This window comes from Geotrypetes seraphini, chromosome 3 (genome assembly GCF_902459505.1).
Source record: "Geotrypetes seraphini chromosome 3, aGeoSer1.1, whole genome shotgun sequence".
Classification (NCBI taxonomy): domain Eukaryota; kingdom Metazoa; phylum Chordata; class Amphibia; order Gymnophiona; family Dermophiidae; genus Geotrypetes; species Geotrypetes seraphini.
In genome coordinates this window covers 131,349,311-131,369,665 of record NC_047086.1, presented here as the reverse complement: position 1 = coordinate 131,369,665, position 20,355 = coordinate 131,349,311, and the positions used below count along the sequence as shown (strand labels likewise).

At 44.3% G+C, this 20,355-nt stretch overlaps 1 protein-coding gene across 1 annotated transcript in view; it reads right to left on the bottom strand.

Annotated features, from left to right (window-relative positions):
* Positions 1-2,843: 2,843 nt before the first annotated feature.
* EPHX2 (epoxide hydrolase 2) overlaps positions 2,844-20,355 on the bottom strand; it is a 128,803-nt gene continuing 111,291 nt past the window's right edge. The window contains exons 15-19 of the mRNA XM_033938446.1: positions 14,025-14,127; positions 12,023-12,092; positions 10,752-10,832; positions 8,282-8,340; positions 2,844-3,160 (exon numbers count right to left, since the gene is read on the bottom strand). Coding sequence (XP_033794337.1) covers positions 3,079-3,160; positions 8,282-8,340; positions 10,752-10,832; positions 12,023-12,092; positions 14,025-14,127 — 395 coding nt within the window. The 3' untranslated portion in view covers positions 2,844-3,078. The remainder of the gene's footprint in view (positions 3,161-8,281; positions 8,341-10,751; positions 10,833-12,022; positions 12,093-14,024; positions 14,128-20,355) is intronic.

Genomic DNA, 20,355 nt, shown 5'->3' with positions numbered 1-20,355 from the left:
ATGGATATATAAATTGTTCTCCCGATACAGCAGATAGTGAAACAAAGGTTCCTTGTCAAGATGAGTAAATTAGAGGCAATGTATGGATTACAATCATCAGTTAATACATGGAAATGAGCTGAATGAAATCGCTATTGAACATGTCAGCAAGATAAGTCTCTTTTGGATATACAAGAGTCATTTCATACATAATGCACAGTTTTTTTTAATTTACATGTTTTATTTTTTTCAAGTGTTCCTTTACAATCCTTCAATATAGTCTCCCTGCTTTGCAATGACCGAGTCCCAACGTCCAGGAAGCTCCATTATTCCATCTAAGTCATCGTTTTTGTTCAGTTGCCGAATGGCGCACGGAAAAAAGCTCTTCCAGAGATGCAAAACAATGTCTGCACATAGGTTGTTTCAACTTTGGAAAAAGTTCAAAGTCTGGTGGACTCATGTCTGGACTGTAGGGAGCATGAGGTAACACCTCCTAGCCATATTTGTGTAGTTTTTCAATGATGAGTGGAGAGCTCCATCTTCCCCATGGACAAAAAAATTTTGACGAGCTCAATCAAAAGTCAAACAAATGATGATTTTTGCTTATGATCATGAAGGCATCATGATTACAGACAAAAGTTCCATGTGGAAGAAGTATCACAGCAGTGTATTATCGTGATTTTTCTGCACAAAACCTGACCTCAGTTGCTCTTGGCAGGGACACTCATTCTTCATGACAACACTCGTCCAGACATAGGGAATGTCATCACTGAAAAACTACACAAATACAGTAGGGAGGTGTTTCCTCATGCTCCCTACAGTCCAGACATGAGTCCACCAGACTTCGACCTTTGGCAAAGTTGAAACAAACTATGCGTTTTGCATCTTTGGAAGAGCTTTTTTCCGCCGGTACCCGAGCCATTCGTCAACTGAACAAAAACAGTGTCTTGGATGGAATAATGAAGCTTCCCAGATGTTGGGACTCGGTCATTGCAAAGCAGGGAGATTATATTGAAGGATTGTAAAGAAATACTTGAGAAAAAACCCCCCCAAAAAACCATGTAAACTAAAAATAATAGTATGCATTATTTATGACCCTCGTAATTATAGAGTTCTGACTGGTAAATGCCTTATTTATATTTTGAGTTTAGTGACTTCCATGAACCCAAAAATTATTAATACTGTATATACTTGAATATAAACCTTTTATCCCTCCAAAAAGGGGGAAAAAAGGTTGACTTGAATTTAAACCAAGGTTAGAAATTTGGATTATTACGATGAGCCAATCTAAAGAGACTGCTCGCTCTCCCTCCCCATCAGCTATCTCATAAGTCACTAAACATAATACAAATATCTATGATGCATATATCCCAAACCTAACATATTCACTACTACTAATAATAATAATAACTTTATTCTTATATCCCGCCTGTAATCTTGCGACTTCTAGGCGGTTTACAATAAACTAAACTGTAAATACAATCAAGAGAAGTTTTACATACAGCGAATTACAAGGTCCCTACATAGGAAAATGCAACTACAAGCAACCAAAACTTAAATAAATGTAGACAAAAATCAAACTTAAACCTCAAGAAAGCATATGCAGTTCAAAACCAGAGAAAGAGAAACAGCACTCTACACTTTGGAAAATAAAAAGAAAGCAGTGTAAATTTACAGTAAAACAGCATTTTCTGTTCATGAAATTAAAAATAAAATTATTTTTTTCTATCTTTGTTGTCTGGCTATTTTATTCATGTTTATCCCAGTTCCGCTTTCTTCTGTCTTTTCTTAAATTTCTTTCAGGATCTTCAGTCTATCTGCCTTTTCTCTCCTTCACTTCCTTTCCTAATACCATCTCTTTTCCTTTCAGTTTTTCTCCATTTATTTTTCTGCATCTCTATCTGCTTCTATTTACAGCTTTCCAGCTCCCTGATCCTATTCTCCATTTCTTTTGCTAACACTTCCCTCTTCACCTTCCAGCATCTTCTTTCTCTCTTTTCCCCTTTATTTTCAGTCTTCTAACCAAATTGTAACTTCAGCAGAGTGGGGGGGGGGGGGGGGGGGAGGGGAAGAATTGAGACCGGCAGAGCCTATAGCGATTTGGCAAGAGGGAAGGCCCCATGGCATTCGGTTTCCTCATTGCCAGCTGATTTAGTGGGACCGGTACTGAAGGCAGGATTGCTCGCAATCCAGACGTACCACTGACTCTTCACTCCCCCTTCCTCCCAGTGGCTGAAAACAGAATGGATGACCAACGCGGCTGCCAGCAGGAGGAATCAGCTGCCTGCCTTGCATGTTGGGCCTTCTCTGGACCCGCAACTCCATTCCCCACAGCCAGACCCCCGGTTGGTTTACATTTTTATATATTTTTTAAACTAATTAGAGACGTGTAGACTCAAAAATAAACCGAGATGCCCATTTTTGAGACTTTTTTCGGCCCAAAAATCTCAGTTTATTCGAGTATTTACGGTAACTATTTTTTGACAGAGAATTTTTTTTCCCGAATATGTGGAGTTTTTTCTTCTCAACTTTTTTTCCAGTTAACGGGGCCAATGAGAATATATGGAACTCTTGTGAGAGGCTGATCTCTCTTACAAATTTGGATCCTCCTTGGAGTTTGTTGATATTTTGAGGCTCATTTATGTAAAGTTTATCGGGTTCTTTTCTCATTTTTAAAAAAACTTTTAGTAAATCACTTAGATGAGTCTCACTGATGGTATATCAAATAAAATTGAATTTGCTTACACAAAGCTTTAAGGTTTCACTGAAGATTGGCCCTTTTTTCATATTTACTAATGATTTCAAATTAGACAAATGGTGTTTGTAAGGATATTATGGAAGAAAACTTAATATTATGCAACAAATACCAGGCTAAATTTATTCAGTATTACTGAGATTGTACCAATTTACACTCTCTCAACACTAATTGGTTTAAGTTTGAAAAAGGAGACCGCTCTGTCAAATAAAAACTAAGAATCTATGACTATTTATATTAAGAATGCTGAAATGAAAAGGTTTGAGCAATCCTACTGAAAGGAAAGTATTTGCCAAAATAGCAAGAATAATTGTGACTCTTAAAAGCTGATGATCCAAAACCATTTATAACTTGGAACAAGAGGATGATGAACTGTAGTGAACCTCTTTCAACCAGTTGATGAGAATTTCATTGAGTGCTCCTGGCCTGTAAGAGAATAATATGGTTAAGTTTGGTCATTTTTTCATAATTATTTCTTCCACATCAGATGGCATACCTAAGTGACATATATGCATCAATTGACTATGACAGTTAACAGGAAATCTGTCAAACTTATCTTTGATGCTTTTGCTAGCAAGGGTCACAACAGTAGCAGCTGTCATTATTCCTTTCTTACTGGGATCAAGCACATCACTTCAGTGGTGTACCTGACCTCAGCTGATCCTGTTGGACAAAACTCGAATATAAATGCATCCGAATATAAACCAAGATACCATTTTACTCCCCTTTTTAGAGGAAAAATGGTAACTCAAATATAAACTGAGGTTTTATATCCTACCATTCCTCCCCTTACATCCCCTTTACTGTCAATCATTCCTTACACCGTCCTTCCCTTCCTTCCTACCCCACTGCACCGGCAGAGTTTCCTGGCCATTAGTGCACCCTCTCCCAAAGAATTGCCATTTTCCCCGCCATCAGTGTGCCGCTCCCCCAATGAAACTTCAGTGCGCCCCCTCCCTCTGCCCCTCTCGCTGGTTATTGTCCTTCCATCAGGTCTCTGAGATGCCTATTATGTCTATCTTTTCTTTTAGTACAATATATTCTAATTCTCCCATCTTATTTTTGAGGCTTCTGGCATTTGCATACAGACATTTTGAACAGTGGTTCCTTATTTACAACTTGCTCAGCAGCTGATAGAGTTTAAAGATTGCAAATTATCTCTATCTGGTAAAACCAGAGGACATAATTTGAGGTTGAGGGGTGGTAGACTCAAGAGCAATGTAAGGAAATTCTTCTTTACGGAGAGGGTGGTGGATGCCTAAAATGTGGTCCCGATAGAGATGATTAAGAGGAAAACGGTGACAGAGTTAAAAAAAAGCGTAGGATGAACACAGAGGATCTAGAATACCGTATTTTCGCGGATATAACGCGCGCGTTATACGTGATTTTACGTACCGCGCATACCCCTCGCGCGTTATATGCCTGAGCGCGGTATACAAAAGTTTTTAAACATAGTTCCCACCCCGCCCGACGCCCGATTCACCCCCCCAGCAGGACCGCTCGCACCCCCACCCCGAACGACCGCTCGCACGCGCTCCCACCCGCACCCGCATCCACGATCGGAGCAAGAGGGAGCCCAAGCCCTCTTGCCCGGCCGACTCCACGACGTCCGATACATCCCCCCCCGGCAGGACCACTCGCACCCTCACCCCGAAGGACCGCCGACTCCCCAACAATATCGGGCCAGGAGGGAGCCCAAACCCTCCTGGCCACGGCGACCCCCTAACCCCACCCCGCACTACATTACGGGCAGGAGGGATCCCAGGCCCTCCTGCCCTCGACGCAAACCCCCCCCCCCCCACCACCGCCCCCCCCAAGAACCTCCGCCCGTCCCCCAGCCGACCCGCGACCCCCCTGGCCGACCCCCACGACACCCCCACCCGCCTTCCCCGTACTTTGTGTAGTTGGGCCAGAAGGAAGCCCAAACCCTCCTGGCCACGGCGACCCCCTAACCCCACCCCGCACTACATTACGGGCAGGAGGGATCCCAGGCCCTCCTGCCCTCGACGCAAACCCCCCTCCCTCCAACGACCGCCCCCCCCCAAGAACCTCCGACCGCCCCCCCAGCCGACCCGCGACCCCCCTGGCCGACCCCCACGACTCCCCCACCCCCCTTCCCCGTACCTTTGGAAGTTGGCCGGACAGACGGGAGCCAAACCCGCCTGTCCGGCAGGCAGCCAACGAAGGAATGAGGCCGGATTGGCCCATCCGTCCTAAAGCTCCGCCTACTGGTGGGGCCTAAGGCGCGTGGGCCAATCAGAATAGGCCCTGGAGCCTTAGGTCCCACCTGGGGGCGCGGCCTGAGGCACATGGGCCAAACCCGACCATGTGTCTCAGGCCGCGCCCCCAGGTGGGACCTAAGGCTCCAGGGCCTATTCTGATTGGCCCACGCGCCTTAGGCCCCACCAGTAGGCGGAGCTTTAGGACGGATGGGCCAATCCGGTCTCATTCCTTCGTTGGCTGCCTGCCGGACAGGCGGGTTTGGCTCCCGTCTGTCCGGCCAACTTCCAAAGGTACGGGGAAGGGGGGTGGGGGGGTCGTGGGGGTCGGCCAGGGGGGTCGCGGGTCGGCTGGGGGGGGGGGGGGTTTGCGTCGAGGGCAGGAGGGCCTGGGATCCCTCCTGCCCGTAATGTAGTGCGGGGTGGGGTTAGGGGGTCGCCGTGGCCAGGAGGATTTGGGCTCCCTCCTGGCCCAATATTGTCGGGGAGTCGGCGGTCCTTCGGGGTGGGGGTGCGAGTGGTCCTGCCGAGGGGGGAGAAGAATCGGACGTCGAGGGGGGGCATCAGGCTTTCAGGATGGGGACAGGACTTCAAGGGGGGACAGGCAGATCTTCAAGGGGGACAGGCAGACCTTCAAGGGGGACAGGACTTCAAGGGGGGACAGGCAGACCTTCAAGGGGGGACAGGCAGACCTTCAAGGGAGGACAGGACTTCAAGGGGGACAGGCACGGAGAGGCGGGGCAGTGCACCGAAAGTCAGGGCGGGTGAACGGTGAGTCGGGGCAACCAGAGGAGAGTCGGGGCAGTGCACCGAAAGTCAGGGTGAGTCGGGGCAACCAGATGAGAGTCGGGGAGGGCGAAAGGAGAGTCGGGGTGGCCAGAGGAGAGTCGGGGAGAGCGAAAGGAGAGTCGGGGTGGCCAGAGGAGAGTCGGGCAGCATGCGCGTTATATGCCTGAGCGCGGTATAGAAAAGTTTTTGTACATATCATCGTGATTTCTGCGCGCTATACCCCTGTGCGCGTTTTACAATGGTGCGCGTTATATCCGCGAAAATACGGTAGTGGTTCTCAACCCTGTCCTGGGGGACCACCAGCCAGTCGGGTTTTCAAGATATCCCTCATGAATATGCATGAGAGAGATTTGCATATAATGGAAGTGACAGGTATGCAAATCTCTCATATGCATATTCATGAGGGATATCTTGAAAACCCGACTGTCCCCCAGGACAGGGTTGAGAACCACTGATCTAGAATCAGAAAATAATAGTAAATAATGAAGAACTAAGGCCAGTACTGGGAAGACTTGCATGGTCTGTGTCTGTATATGGCTGTTTGGGCGTCAACAGCTGGGATGATGTAGGTGGACTGGAGTGAGCTTTGATGAAGACTTCAGTAGTTGGAACCTAAGCACAGTACCGGGCAGAGATTTGGATTCTTGCCCAGAAATAGCTACAAAGATAATTTTTTTTTTTTTAGACTGAATCAGGTTGGGCAGACTTGATAGACCATTCAGGTCTTTATCTGTTATCATCTACTATGTTACTATATCTGTTCTTTATTCTAAAAACACACCTGGACTATTATGGTGTTTGTTGTAACCTCAATATAGGGCTGACTTATCTTCCCTGTTTTGGTGATATCCTTCGACAATATCTTGTACCTTGCTCTAAATGACTGTTGGCCTTCCTCCAGTTTCTAGGTTAAAAGTTGTTCTCTCTCTTTTTAAATGTTGATGCCAGTAGCCTGGGGGGAGGGGTGTTGGATAGCACCACCAAGAGTTTAGCTGTTTATTTTGTTTTATTATTTTTCATCAAGGCCCACATTTTCTTCTGAGGCATGGAATGAGAGGCTCCTGCAGTTGTCTAGCCTGTGCAGTAAATGCTAGGCAGATTCTGGTCACACTCCCTACATATAATGCATAGGCTTTGCAGTTACTGCACCATAAGTTTTGCACTTAAGGTACAGTAAATGCAGAAAGTTTTAGTGCACAGTCCCTTTAGTGTTATACAGTCTAAAGAAACCTTCCAATCTTATTCTATGGGCAAAGGTCTAATGATGGTGCTGGTCAAACCTTAGTTAATGCCTACCTGCCCAATAATGCTGCACTTGTGTTCCTACCCGACTTCAAGAACCAAAGCAGGACTTTTAGGTATTGCCATGGTTTAGGCACTTCCCTTTGATGGCCTACACATATTAGTGCCAAATGTTTAGCAATCTAAATGGGAGGTGTCTTAGAGCCCAGTGAGTGCGGGGGAGGGACTTTGAGCCAGAGGCCATCTTGGCCGGCAGAGGAACAGTGCTGCAGGTGGATTAATCCTCAGAGTACAAGGGAGATCAAGGGTGCTTGTGAGAGAAGAGAAACAGGCAGTGTCCTACCTCACAGGTAATCCATGGGGCACCATACTTGGAGCAGAAAGGAGATCCTAGGTGCTCCACTCAGTGCTCATGAAGGAGGATGCTGTCTCTCACAGGCATCTCCTTGGGCAGCTAGGATCTCCTTTATGCTCCAGGAACTGTCCTGCCCACAGCACTGTGCCTCTGCCAGCTCATATGGCCCCCAGCTCATAATCCGGGAGGGGGGGGGATATTTATGCTGCCCACAAGTCCAGCACCAAAAGTCATTGGTGCAAAACGCTACTTTCAGAGCAACTAACATCTGTAATGTTCCCTACTGTTCTCCCTTCTAATGTCAAATGATGGAACACCCTGGTTATCTTAAGGATTAAGAAAGACCCAAAAGATTTATAGAATTCAACTGTTAAATCATCTGGACCAATGTCTTAATCTTTACAATATTAATTTACCAATGAATCTTAATTTATCAATTGATGTAAATAAAACAAACAGAAAGCTCAGTACAAAAAGTTATTAAAGTATGTTCCTGCTTAGAAAGTTAATGGAAATGTGTGGTGGTGTTTGTATATATTTTAAATGCTTCTAAAAGGCAAGAGAAAAACATGGGGCGTATAGCACAAGGTAATGTGAATTTGGGTAGTCATATCTTAATTTCAGGGGAAGGACAGGAAAGAGAATTCTACTCTGTAGTGTGGGATTTGGGTAGCAACAGGAGAATACACCATTCTGAGATACTGTATAGTTATTTTTGTAAGGCGCATTGCAGACTCTGGCATTTATTTCAATCTATGGCATCTTTTTAATAAGCTGCTCCACATGCTGACCAAAATATTCAAGGTTATTTGTAGTGCTCATTGATACATCAATGCTATAGACTAAACAAGTCCCTTTATTTCTCCAGTTCATCCATTCATTAAATGTCTTTTACACCTCTGTGAGAAATAATTTACAGTGCTAGAGAAACAGTATCAGTACCTTTCCATTGGAGTCCAGTGCCCACATTCTTCAATATGGCCCCGTTTCAGGTTTGGAATCTAAAGGCATATGAAAAAAAATTATTTGACCCAAATGAACAATGGTGTGCATGTGTTTGCTCTTAGTAACCATAGTAAATGAAAGCAAATAATCTAAAATGGCTCATTCTTTTCAGCTTAAATTCATCTTGAGCTATCTATCTATCTCTCCAAATGAAATTCAACACCAATTCCACTATTGTCCTTTTCAAACCTTCTTCTCACATCTATCCTGACCATGCCTAAAATTCACTGCACTATTAGGCTTTTACATTGAAACATGACGGCAGATAAAGGCCAAATGGTCCATCTAGTCTGCCCATCCACAGTAACCATTCTCTTTCTCTCTCTGAGAGATCTCACATGCCTATCCCAGGCCCTCTTAAAATTACATATGCTATTTTGTAATTGAAATATTTCAAAAAGATTTTAAACACATTCTCAGAGTCTTTTGCAGCAATGAGTAAAATTTGATGTTTGAACAAGGACATTACACAGTTCATGAAATTTACAATTCTTTTACCACTCTTAGTGACAATACATTATTTACATAATATACTGGTTTAGTTTACTCTTCAAAACAGCTATTCTACACAAAATATCTAACTTTTCTATTTTCCTTTGTTGCTCAAAGATATTTTACTTTTTTCAAGAGCATACTCTTTGCCACTATATGTGGAGAAGGAAAGTGGTCAACCCTTATTACCTAACACAGAAGTTTTTGCAGATACCTTGAAACTTGGATTTTGGAAGATTATACTATGAGTCACTCCAGCAACATAAAATGGTTCACTGTTTTAGAGACTGACACGAGTGAATTAAAACAAAACTCTTCTCACTATTGTGATGTTCTCTTTATGAAAAGTAATGGTCAGGTACATCTACATAAAAATGACATCAGCAGTTTTCAACCGGGAGGCCTTTCTGGTTAAAATTCCTAAGCAAATGTGTAATTAGATTTAATATATATATATATATATATGTATTTAACTATAAAGGTAGGTGCCACATGGATATCTGCAGGCAACTTAGGGCTCCTTTTACAAAGCTGCGCTAGCGGTTTTAACGCACGCACCGGATTAGCGCGCGCTATAGCGCACACTAGCCAGAAATCTATCGCTTGCTCCAAAGAAGGCAGTAGCGGCTAGCGCGCGCTACTCCGTGCGTTAAGGCCCTAACGCAGCTTTGTAATAGGAACCCTTAGTGTTTTAAAAACTAGCTTTAATTGAATTTTCAATTAAAATGCCAATTAACCTAATTTAAAAAAATTAAATTGTGTGAGAGAATCGGCTAGGTGCCATATATAGAATTCCTCCCTTACTGCCTCCTATTTAGAAAGTGTTAAGTGTTACCCTGTTAACTCAGTGTTATCCGGTTAGTTAATGCTAAACATAACGTGCCAGATAATGCAAATGCCAGCTCTCCGCCCATGATACACCCCCCTCCAAAATTTTTTTTAAATAAACTAGCTAATGCATGGGCTACTCGGCACAAACAAACTAACCACCAAACACTAACATGTTCTGTGGAGTTAGCAGGCGTTTAACCCAGGGCTGTGGAGTCAGTAGATAAATGTTCCGACTCCGACTCCTCAGTTTTTTATACTTCAGACTCCGACTCCTCAACTCCGACACCATAGCACTGGTTAATTTTCAGATCGTTAAAATGGAATGTCAAGTTAAGAGAAATGAGCATTTTCGACACCACCTTCTTTTTGCTTTTAATCAAGGTTCTAAGGCCTCAGAAGCTGGTCGCAACATTTGTGCTGTGTATATAGTGGGTGCTATAGCTGAAAGAATCGCTCGTGATTGGTATGCCAAGTTCAAAAATGGAGTCGGTAGATAAATGTTCCGACTCCGACTCCTCAGTTTTTTGTACTTCTGACTCCGACTCCGACTCCAGGTACCCGAAATTTCCTCCGACTCCACAGCCCTGGTTTAACCTCATGTTAGGGACTTAACGTCCTTTAGTAAAGCAGCCCTAATGTGTTCACAGCACATAATCTACATCCTCCACACAATCACAGTATTCTGCAAGCAGCTTGTGTAAATGGTGGCCCTGTCTACAACATGCCTATGTCCCTTCTCTTAAGTGACACCCTAACAATGACATGCCAAGTCATTTTCAATCTATCCTCTGGAAAACATGCCAAGTCATTTTACCACAGCTATAGAATAGTAATTCTACAGCATTTATTTGCTAAGTGTACAATTACCCACATGAATAGCAGTATTCCAAAACTTAAAAGCATGTAAATGGCACTTAAATTTAGGCAACCTGTCATATATAATGAGGGGAACGGAGAGGTTGGAAATAATTTCATAAGCCATATTCTGTATAATTTCACCACTTGCTTCAGCTGGAGGATCTGTTACCAATTGTGTTTTCTGTCAGGAACACACCCCTTGTTAATACTTGAATGACTCACTTACCCAGTCTTCCATACCCTTGGACATCTGTGGAAGGAGTACAAAATCTTTGCCTGCTGTAACCATTAGAGCTGGTACTAGAATCTAGGAAGATAGGTTAGTAAAAAGGACAGATAATTAGAAATAAGGAGACTGTTTTTCTCTATGAGCAGAAAATTTCAGAGAAATTGTTTTACTACTTCTTGCTTTAATGTGTTACAAATTTATATTTTGATATTCAAACACAACTATACAAATAAGTACAATGAAAACATCCATCCAAATATTGATAAAAGATCTTCTTTCACAAAGCAACTCATGATCCTGAAATAGAATCCTATGGATATGTATTTTATGGAACTTGAATGGGAACCTAACATAAGAACTGCCATACTGGGACAGACCAAAGGTCCATCAAACCCAGTATCCTGTTTCCAACAGTGGTTAACCTAAGTCCCAAGTATGTAGTTAGATCCCAAGTAGTAGGACAGATTTTATGCTGCTTATCCTAGGAATAAGCAGTGGATTTCCCCAGCTGGTTGAAAATCCAACCTCAGTTTTTAAGCATAGGAGCAGCTGGAAATTTTGATCCATTTGTTCAGTATCAGAAATTATTGCAGAAAGTCTAGGCTGTTAAAGATCCAAACAATAAAAATTCTGCAGGAAAATTTGTCATAAAAATCACTGTTACAAAGTTTCAATGATTCACTATGAAACTATAATCTGATAAAGAATATTGTCCACCACTGAATAAATTAGACCTGTATATTCAGTGCCAGGCTCTATCCAGACACTGATACTGAATATATGGGTCACTGGCAGTGCCTGAAAGATAAGCAGGTCTGGCCAGCGTATAGCGCCATATCTGCATAGCTAACTGAGCAAAGTCAGAGCTACCTATTCTGCAGTTCTACATGCGAGCACCAGCACTGAATTTCACTGGTGCCTATATTACTCCTGGCTCCTCCAATTTCACCTCCACTCTCCATTTAATGTTATACATGGATTTTCAAAGCAGACATTCTAGATAGCATCGCTGACCTATACATATAAAGTTAAACAGCAGCTAATCTGATAATTATTGATGTCCACATATTATAATTTATTGCCAACAGTCTCATGTGAAAGGATTATCCAACTCATTGATTTCTTACTGTTGATTCAGTTTACTTCAAATAAGGAATGTTTTGCACAAGTTCATAGAATTACTATTTAATCTTCATGTGCATTACCTACCCCTGAACGACTGCATCAATACTCATTTTGTAGGTGGTAGAATATTAAATTTATCTTACCTTCCTATCTGCTGCGGAGCAGCTCCACTGCCAGTTCTTCTCCATATTTCGGTACCAGTTCAAAGGTCCCCTAAGGAAACCAAATGAAAAAAAGATATATTTAAGAAGCCACTGCAATATTGCTTGAACTTACCATTTGAATACTGTCTATATGGTAATATTCTAACAACGCAATAAAAATGGGCTATAATGAAATGCTGAAGGATTTATTTATAGTACTACAACACAATGGGCGGGCGGGATATACCGTATTTTTCGTTCCATAAGACGCGCCGGACCATAAGACTAGATTTAGAGTAGGAAAACCAGAAAAAAAACATTCTGAACCAAATTGTGTACTAATATATACCAGGCTCTGCATCCTGTCTCCTCTTCCATGCCAGGCTGTTCATTTCATTTTTCATATACATACAGCAGATATAAGTTATCAAAACTGACACATTTTGATCACTAAATTGAAAATAAAATAATTTTTCCTACTTTTGTTGGCCAATCAGACCTTAGACTTAGTGGGGATGGGCTGACCCGCTATGCCTAAGGCCTGATTGGTCCAGGCTTCTAGAGCCTGGGCCAATCAGGCCTTAGGCTTCGGCAGGATGGGCCGGGCCCGCCTCATTTCGACGAGGCGTGCCTGCTGGTTGGACGTGCAAGACCCATCTGGCCGTAAGAACAGGTTTGGTGGAGTGGAGGTTTGGGGGTTGTTAGCGCCGGGGGGGGGGGGTGCGTCTTCGGGCAGGAGGGATTGGGCACCCTCCTGCCAGCGATCGATATTGTCGGGGGGGGGGGGGGAGATCGGTAATGTCGGGGGGGGGGGGGCGGTCGGTAGTGTGGGGGGGGGTGCGTCTTCGGGCAGGGGGGATTGGGCCCCCTCCTGCCAGCGGTCGGACAGGCTGCGGCCCGCTATACTTATAGCGGCAGAGAGATCCCTTGCCGCGATAAGTATAGCGGCCGCGTCTACTTACAATGTAGACCAGCATTTTGCTGGCCTACATTTTAAGCTTCTCCTCTACTAGGGAGACGCGTAGGGCCGCCTAGGTTCGCCTAAGGCCCTTAGACGAGCTTAGGCATCTTGTGGATCTCCTTAGGCTCCCGGAGGTGCCTTCAGGCCTGCCTGGGGAGCATTTTTAAAAAAAAAAAACGTGCATCCCGATTGGCTGATTAGACAACTGTAGGACGCCTACAGCTGCTTAAAATCGGGACGGCACTTTGGAGAATCAGGGCCTAAGTGCTGAGCTGACCACTTACAATCATTTTAAAAGAGTTGGCTCCTATGCACTCATAGCTGCTAATGTGTAGTTCCATATATGTAGACTGCAGTCATGCTGTAACTTATAGAATAGTACAAGTGTATCTCTCTGGAACACAGGTACACACACTCATACCAGCTCCATGTGGCTGCTGTAAGGTCTACTTGGTATGCTCGTATTCTATAAAGAAAAGTAGGTGCCTTTACAGGACATGCAGCATTAAAGAATTACCCCCCTCCCTCATAATTTGTATAATGCCAATGCCTATTATATGGTTAGCAGTTATGAAGGAAATTTCTGTTTTCCTTCAAAAATTAAACTTAAAATGCCAGGAAAATAGTTCTTATATCAATATGTAAGAGTTATTGACTACTTTTAAAAGTGCATGGATTCTTTGGATTTAGCTCACGCCTTTTTCAGTTGAAGTTCAAGGTCAGTTACATTCAGACACAATAAGATTATATAATAGCACAACATGGCAAAGCTTCTCATAATCACATTGCGAGGAATTCCTAATTTTTTAAAACTAAGTTATATAATAAAAACAAGTTATACTGGTAATGACATTATACAGTAATACTTTTCAATCTATCAACTGCCCTCTTGGATAGCTTGTTTCTAATTACTTTATACATTTCCTTGAAATTGGTGAGGAAAGCTGGGATAGTAATTAAACCCACTAAACTAGTTAGCTTTTATCTAATAATACCAGAGAACAGCAATGATTAACCATAGCATTTCTATATGAAGTTTACCTGAAACCAGACTTTTTAAATTGCTGGATATAGTACTGAAACTCTGTTTCCCCTAAAAGCGTACTTCGAGGGACAACATCTGGTAATCCAACAAACAATCCTCCTGGAATGAAAGAGACTAGATCAAATATTGTGAATGAAATACAGTACGCTAGTTATTATCTATAATTATTGAACACTGAAGATGGATGTTATGGTTTATTATTGTTCATAAACTGCTCTGCTGTTCAGTCAGAGGGCAGTATTTGCAAAGACTTCCATTAAACTTAAACTAAAGCAACAGAATCCTGCACTCTACAAACTTTTTTCTTCCAGTTGCTTTTGAATTCTTATCTTGGCCTCTTTTAGATTTTAGCCTTCTTGACTTAACACATTCACTGTAATAAATTCCCTGAAACCTCCAATTTGTTTTGTCTGTCTTGACTGCACGCTATACCTAACTCTTTAGATACCGTATTTTCACATAGATAACGCGCACCCGTGTAAAATGCGCACACGGGTATAGCGCGCAAAAAACACATTTATGTACATAAATTTTTATATACCGCGCATGCTGCCCGACTCTCCTTTCGCCTGCCCCGACTCTCCTCTGGAGACCCCGACTCTGTTTTCGCCCGCCCCGACTCTCCTTTCCTCCTTGAAGTCCTGTCCCTACCCTGAAAGCCTGATGCCCCCCCCCCCGATTCACCCCCCCACAGGACCGCTCGCACCCCCACCCCGAAGGACCGATCGCACGCACCCGCACCCCCACCCTGAAGGACCGCTTGCACCCCCACCCCGAAGGAGCGCTCGCACTCCCACCCCGAAGGACTGCTCGCACCCCACCCGAAGAACCGCTCGCACCCCCACAGCCTCACCCCCCTCCCCCATGGAGAAGCTGTCTACCTTGTTTCCGGATGCCAGCGAGCCCAGCTGTTTCCTCTGCCGGCGGTCCCGCCCCTTCTCTGAGCCCTGCTGCGCTGCTTTTTCTTCCGGCGGTCCCGCCCTTTCTCTGACATCAGAGAAAGGGCGGGACCGCCTGAAGAGGAAGCAGCGCAGCACAGGGCTCTGAGAAGGGGCAGGACCGCCGGCAGAGGAAGCAGCTGGGCTGGTATCCGGAAACAAGGTAAACTGTTTCTCCATGGGGGAGGGGGGGAGGCTGTGGGGGTGCGAGCGGTCCTTCGGGGTGGGAGTGCGAGCGCTCCTTCCGGGTGATGAATCGGGCGTCGGGGGGGGGGGGGGGAACTATGTAAAAAAAATTTTGTACAACGCGCTCACGCGTATAACGCGCAAGGGTATGCGCGGTTTGTAAAAACCACGTATAACGCGCGCGTTATATGCGAGAAAATACGGTACTTTATTTTACAATCGATTCTGCCACATGTAGGACTGAACTGTAGCTTCAGGAACTTGATAAATTTCAGCACTCTAGAGGTATTTTTTTTAAATTTAAATGTTAAGTTTTATTAAACAATTGGCAGTAGAAACAAATAATGCATAGAACTTGCAAATAGACTAAAAATACAAACAGCCAGATAACAAAAATATATATGATATAGTACCATATTTTTCACTCCATAAGATGCACCTGACCATAAGACGCACCCTAAATTTAGAGGAGGAAAACAAGAAAAAAAAAAAGTTCTGAACCAAATTCTCCATGCCAGGCTCTGTACCCTGTGCCACTGCACTTGCCCCCCAGTACCTTTTTTAAACCCCCTCTCTTTTTTATGGTATATTTTTTATTGGTTTCAAGAATAAATTACAAACAGGGAATAGCCCAAAACAAAAACAAGTCCCAAACCCCCACCCCCTCTTAGAGCAGGGAGCAACCTCCAGTATGCAGAACAATGAAACAAAAATGAAAAACAACTTTTTAATCCCCCGTCCCTTTTTAAAGCACCCTGTCCCATCCGGTAGTGAAGATATAAATTTTTAACCCCCCCCCCCCAATTGGACCTTTTAAAAACACCCCCAGTACCTTTTTAACACTGATTCCTTTTAAAACACCCCTGTCCTGTCCCTCTTCAAATCTCTCCCATTGCCTGGTGGTCCAGCAGTGCATCGGCCGGCAGGCGCTAGCCCTCCACCTGCCTGGGCCTGCGCTGCCTCTTCTCATCCTGTTTCGTACCTCCTTAAGATTCTACCATTGCCTGGTGGTCCAGCGGTGTCAGCGCCGCCTCTGAATGGTGTTTTTAGCATCAGCCAGCAGGCGCAAGCTTTCCGCCTGCCTTCCTGGGCCAGCGCCGCCCTCCAAATGGTGCCTTCAGTTCTCACGAGTCTCTCCACTCGCGAGAACTGAAGGCACCATTTGGAGGAAAGCTTGTGCCTGCTGGCCGACACTGAAAACACCATTCAGAAGGCGGCGGGCGGCGCTGACATCGCTGGACCACCAGGCAATGGGAAAAGGTTAAGAAGGTGCGGAACAGGACAGGAAGAGGCTGCACAGGCCCAGATGGGCAGAGGGTTCGCACCTGCTGGCCGATGCACCGCTGGACCATCAGGCAATGGGAGAGATTTGAAAAGGGACGGGACTGGGCGTGTTTTTAAAAGACCCAACTGGGGGGGGGGGGGTGTTAAAAATGTATATCTTCGCTGCATAAGACGCATCGACAATTCCACCCACTTTTGGGTGGGAAAAAAGTGTGTCTTATGGAACGAAAAATATGGTACATCCTTCAACAATTTTTTTCATACCCTTAAAAAACAAGGGATAAAAGATCTCTAAACAATCCTCAGCTAAACTCACAACCCTCCATCTATCTTTAGCAACTGTGTATTCTAAAACAGAACTCTCCATATATGTAATTAAAAACTGAAATAATTAAAATGAGACACAATAAAACAGGGGAACCAATTCCACAAAAATCGAACAAGCAAGAGCAAAGTGGAAATGTCCAATCAGAATGGTGCACAAAAAAGTGTCTTTCAACTCATCTGATAAATCCAATGATCTTTATTCATCCAAACCAATTCAAACATCCAAAGCAACTCAATGACTCGACATGATCATGTTTCGGCCATCCGGCCTGCATCAGGAGTCTTAGGGTATCAAATGGTCTTTAAAATAACAAGTGGACTAAAGTAAAATGTTCATGCCGTTGCTCCGAATCTATCGTTGTTTTGCAGTGCTATAGATTCGGAGCAACGGCATGAACATTTTACTTTAGTCCACTTGTTATTTTAAAGACCATTTGATACCCAAAGACTCCTAAGACTCCTGATGCAGGCCGGATGGCCGAAACATGATCATGTCGAGTCATTGAGTTGCTTTGGATGTTTGAATTGGTTTTGATGAATAAAGATCATTGGATTTATCAGATGAGTTGAGACACTTTTTTGTGCACCATTCTGATTGGACATTTCCACTTTGCTCTTGCTTGCATAATTAAAATGAGACTCATTTAAAAAACCCAAATCTTCTTCCACTTAGGAAAAGATTTGCATTTAATTTCTCCATCTGGTAATATTAACCAATCAGGCTCAAAATTTATGCAGAGTCCATCATAACCAGCAAAGGTATAGCTGCATGCAGAAAGTGATGGACCAAAGAAGTTTGAGACATAGAAGGCCATTCTTGATAGTGCATCTAAGTCCACCTTTGGATGCTTCCCGCAAGATGTCCAAAAGTCAAGTGCAGAGAAACGTCCATTTTTGAAACCGCTAGACGTCCACATTTTTTTTAAGAAAATCGTCTACTTAGAAGTCTTGGCGATCAGGACGTCCGACATTTGTTTATGAGGATTTGATTAAGAATTTTAAGTGCTGTATTGAAATTATAATGGATATATTTATATACACTTAGGCCCAGATTCTCTAAAAGTGCGTCCCGATTTTAAGCAGCTGTAGGCGTCCTACAGCTGTCTAATCAGCCAATCGGGATGCACGTTTTAAAAAAAAAAATGCTCCCCAGGCAGGCCTGAAGGCGCCTCCGGGAGCCTAGGGAGACCCGCAAGATGCCTAAGCTCGTCTAAGGGCCTTAGGCGGGCCTTAGGCTGAACCTAGGCGGCCCTATGCGTCTCCCTAGTAGATGAGAAGCTTAAAAATGTAGGCCAGCAAAATGCTGGTCTACATTGTAAGTAAACGCGGCCGCTATACTTATCGCGGCAAGGGATCTCTCTGCCGCTATAAGTATAGCGGGCCGTGGCCCCTGACCGATCACTGGCAGGAGGGTGCCCAAACCCTCCTGCCCGAAGACGCACCCCCCCCCCCAACACTACCGACCGCCCCCCCCCGACACTACCGACCGCCCCCCCCGACAATATCGGTCGCTGGCAGGAGGGTGCCCAATCCCTCCTGCCCGAAGACGCACCCCCCCCCGGCGCTAACAACCCCCACTCCACCAAACCTGTTCTTACAGATGGGTCTTGCACGTCGAGCAAGCAGGCACGCCTCATCGAAATGAGGCGGGCCCGCCCCTTCCCGGCCCATCCCGCCGAAGCCTAAGGTCTGATTGGCCCAGGCTCTAGAAGCCTGGACCAATCAGGCCTTAGGAATAGCGGGTCCGCCCATCCCTACTAAGTCTAAGGTCTGATTAGCCTGGGCCAATCAGACCTTAGGCTTCGGCGGGATGGGCCGGGAAGGGGCGGGCCCGCCTCATTTCGACGAGGCGTGCCTGCTTGCTCGACGTGCAAGACCCATCTGTAAGAACAGGTTTGGTGGAGTGGGGGTTGTTAGCGCCGGAGGGGGGGGGGTGCGTCTTCGGGCAGGAGGGATTGGGCACCCTCCTGCCAGTGACCAATATTGTCGGGGGGGGGATCGGTAATGTCGGGGGGGGGGCGGTCGGTAGTGTCGGGGGGGGGCGGGCGGTAGGGTCGGGGGGGGGGGGCGGTCGGTAGTGTCGGGGGGGGTGCGTCTTCGGGCAGGAGGGTTTGGGCACCCTCCTGCCAGTGATTGGTCAGGGGCCATGGCCCGCTATACTTATAGCGGCAGAGAGATCCCTTGCCGCGATAAGTGTAGCGGGCCGTGTCTAATCTAACCCGATTCTCTAACCCGCGTCTGTAACATGGACGCCGGTTACAGAATCAGGGTTTAGTTTAGGCCGATTCTGAATAGGACGCCTCTCCCGGGCGTCCTATACAGAATCAGGGCCTAGGTGTCTTGCGGGCCTCGCCTTCAATATAGGCGGCCTGCCTGGGGAGCATTTTTTTTTAAAAAACGTGCATCCCGATTGGCTGATTAGACAGCTGTAGGACGCCTACAGCTGCCTAAAATCGGGACGCACTTTTAGAGAATCTGGGCCTTATTGTCTGTTTTAAAATGACTCAAGAAATTTAGTTACTTTACGAAGGGTGGGGGTGGGGATGTATATTTTTGTTCTAGATGATATGATTAAGAATTTCAAGTGTTATATTGAAAGTTTAATGGATATTTTATTGTATACTTGTTTAAGATTTAAAATGAATAAAGAATTTAAAACTAAATATCCAAAGAGGTTTATAATATACAAAATCTAAAAAACTTTTTTAAAAAAGGGATTTTGAAGAGTTTCTAATCCTGTTGCTGTTTAGCTTGAAGTAGATGTTAATAGTTTGACACCCCCCTACCCCTAGTATCATGAGATAAAGGGCTAAGGTCTTTCAATGCATTTTGCCAAATTATGGTTTACAGAGCATCAAGCTTGTGGACATCCATTTTTTTCAGGACTATATGAATTTATTTCAGATCCTTCCATCAATTTTTAATGTTGAGAGACCACTGGTCTGACCCAGTATGGCTATTCTTATGTTCTTTTATGTCAGTTTTTATCAAGACTAACAAGATCAAAAATTAAATGCTGATAACACCAAAGTTTTTGTGGTTTGGTTGCACTTAAGACCTGATTCATTGTCATCTGGTATTGAGCTTTCTCTGAAAATGGACAGGTCCTCAGAAGTACTAGGGATGATACTGGATTCATCCTTAAGTATGGAAGTACAAATTAATATTAAAAATAATTTTTTTTAATTTAGGCTATTATTTTTACTCTGTTCCTGCTTTTTTACTTAGCATTTTAGAATGCTTGCTCAGCTTCTGATTCTTTCAAATTTAGACTACTGTAACTCCTTATTATCTAGGTGTTTCTTCTAAATTGATGTCTAAATTGCAGTTAATACAAAGGAGAAATTAGATTCTTACCTGCTAATTTACTTTCTTTTAGCTTCTCCAGACCAGTAGAGGTTAATCTTTACAAATGGGTATATATCCAATCATGACCAGCAGGTGGAGACTGAAAACAAAACTGTGGGACAGTATATAATATACTCCCTTCTCTATTTACCTCAGTTTGCCGAATAGCCAAGCAGAACCAAGAACTGGAAAACAGAAAGAAAACAATACTCCGAACAGGAGTAACAACTAACATACCCAAATG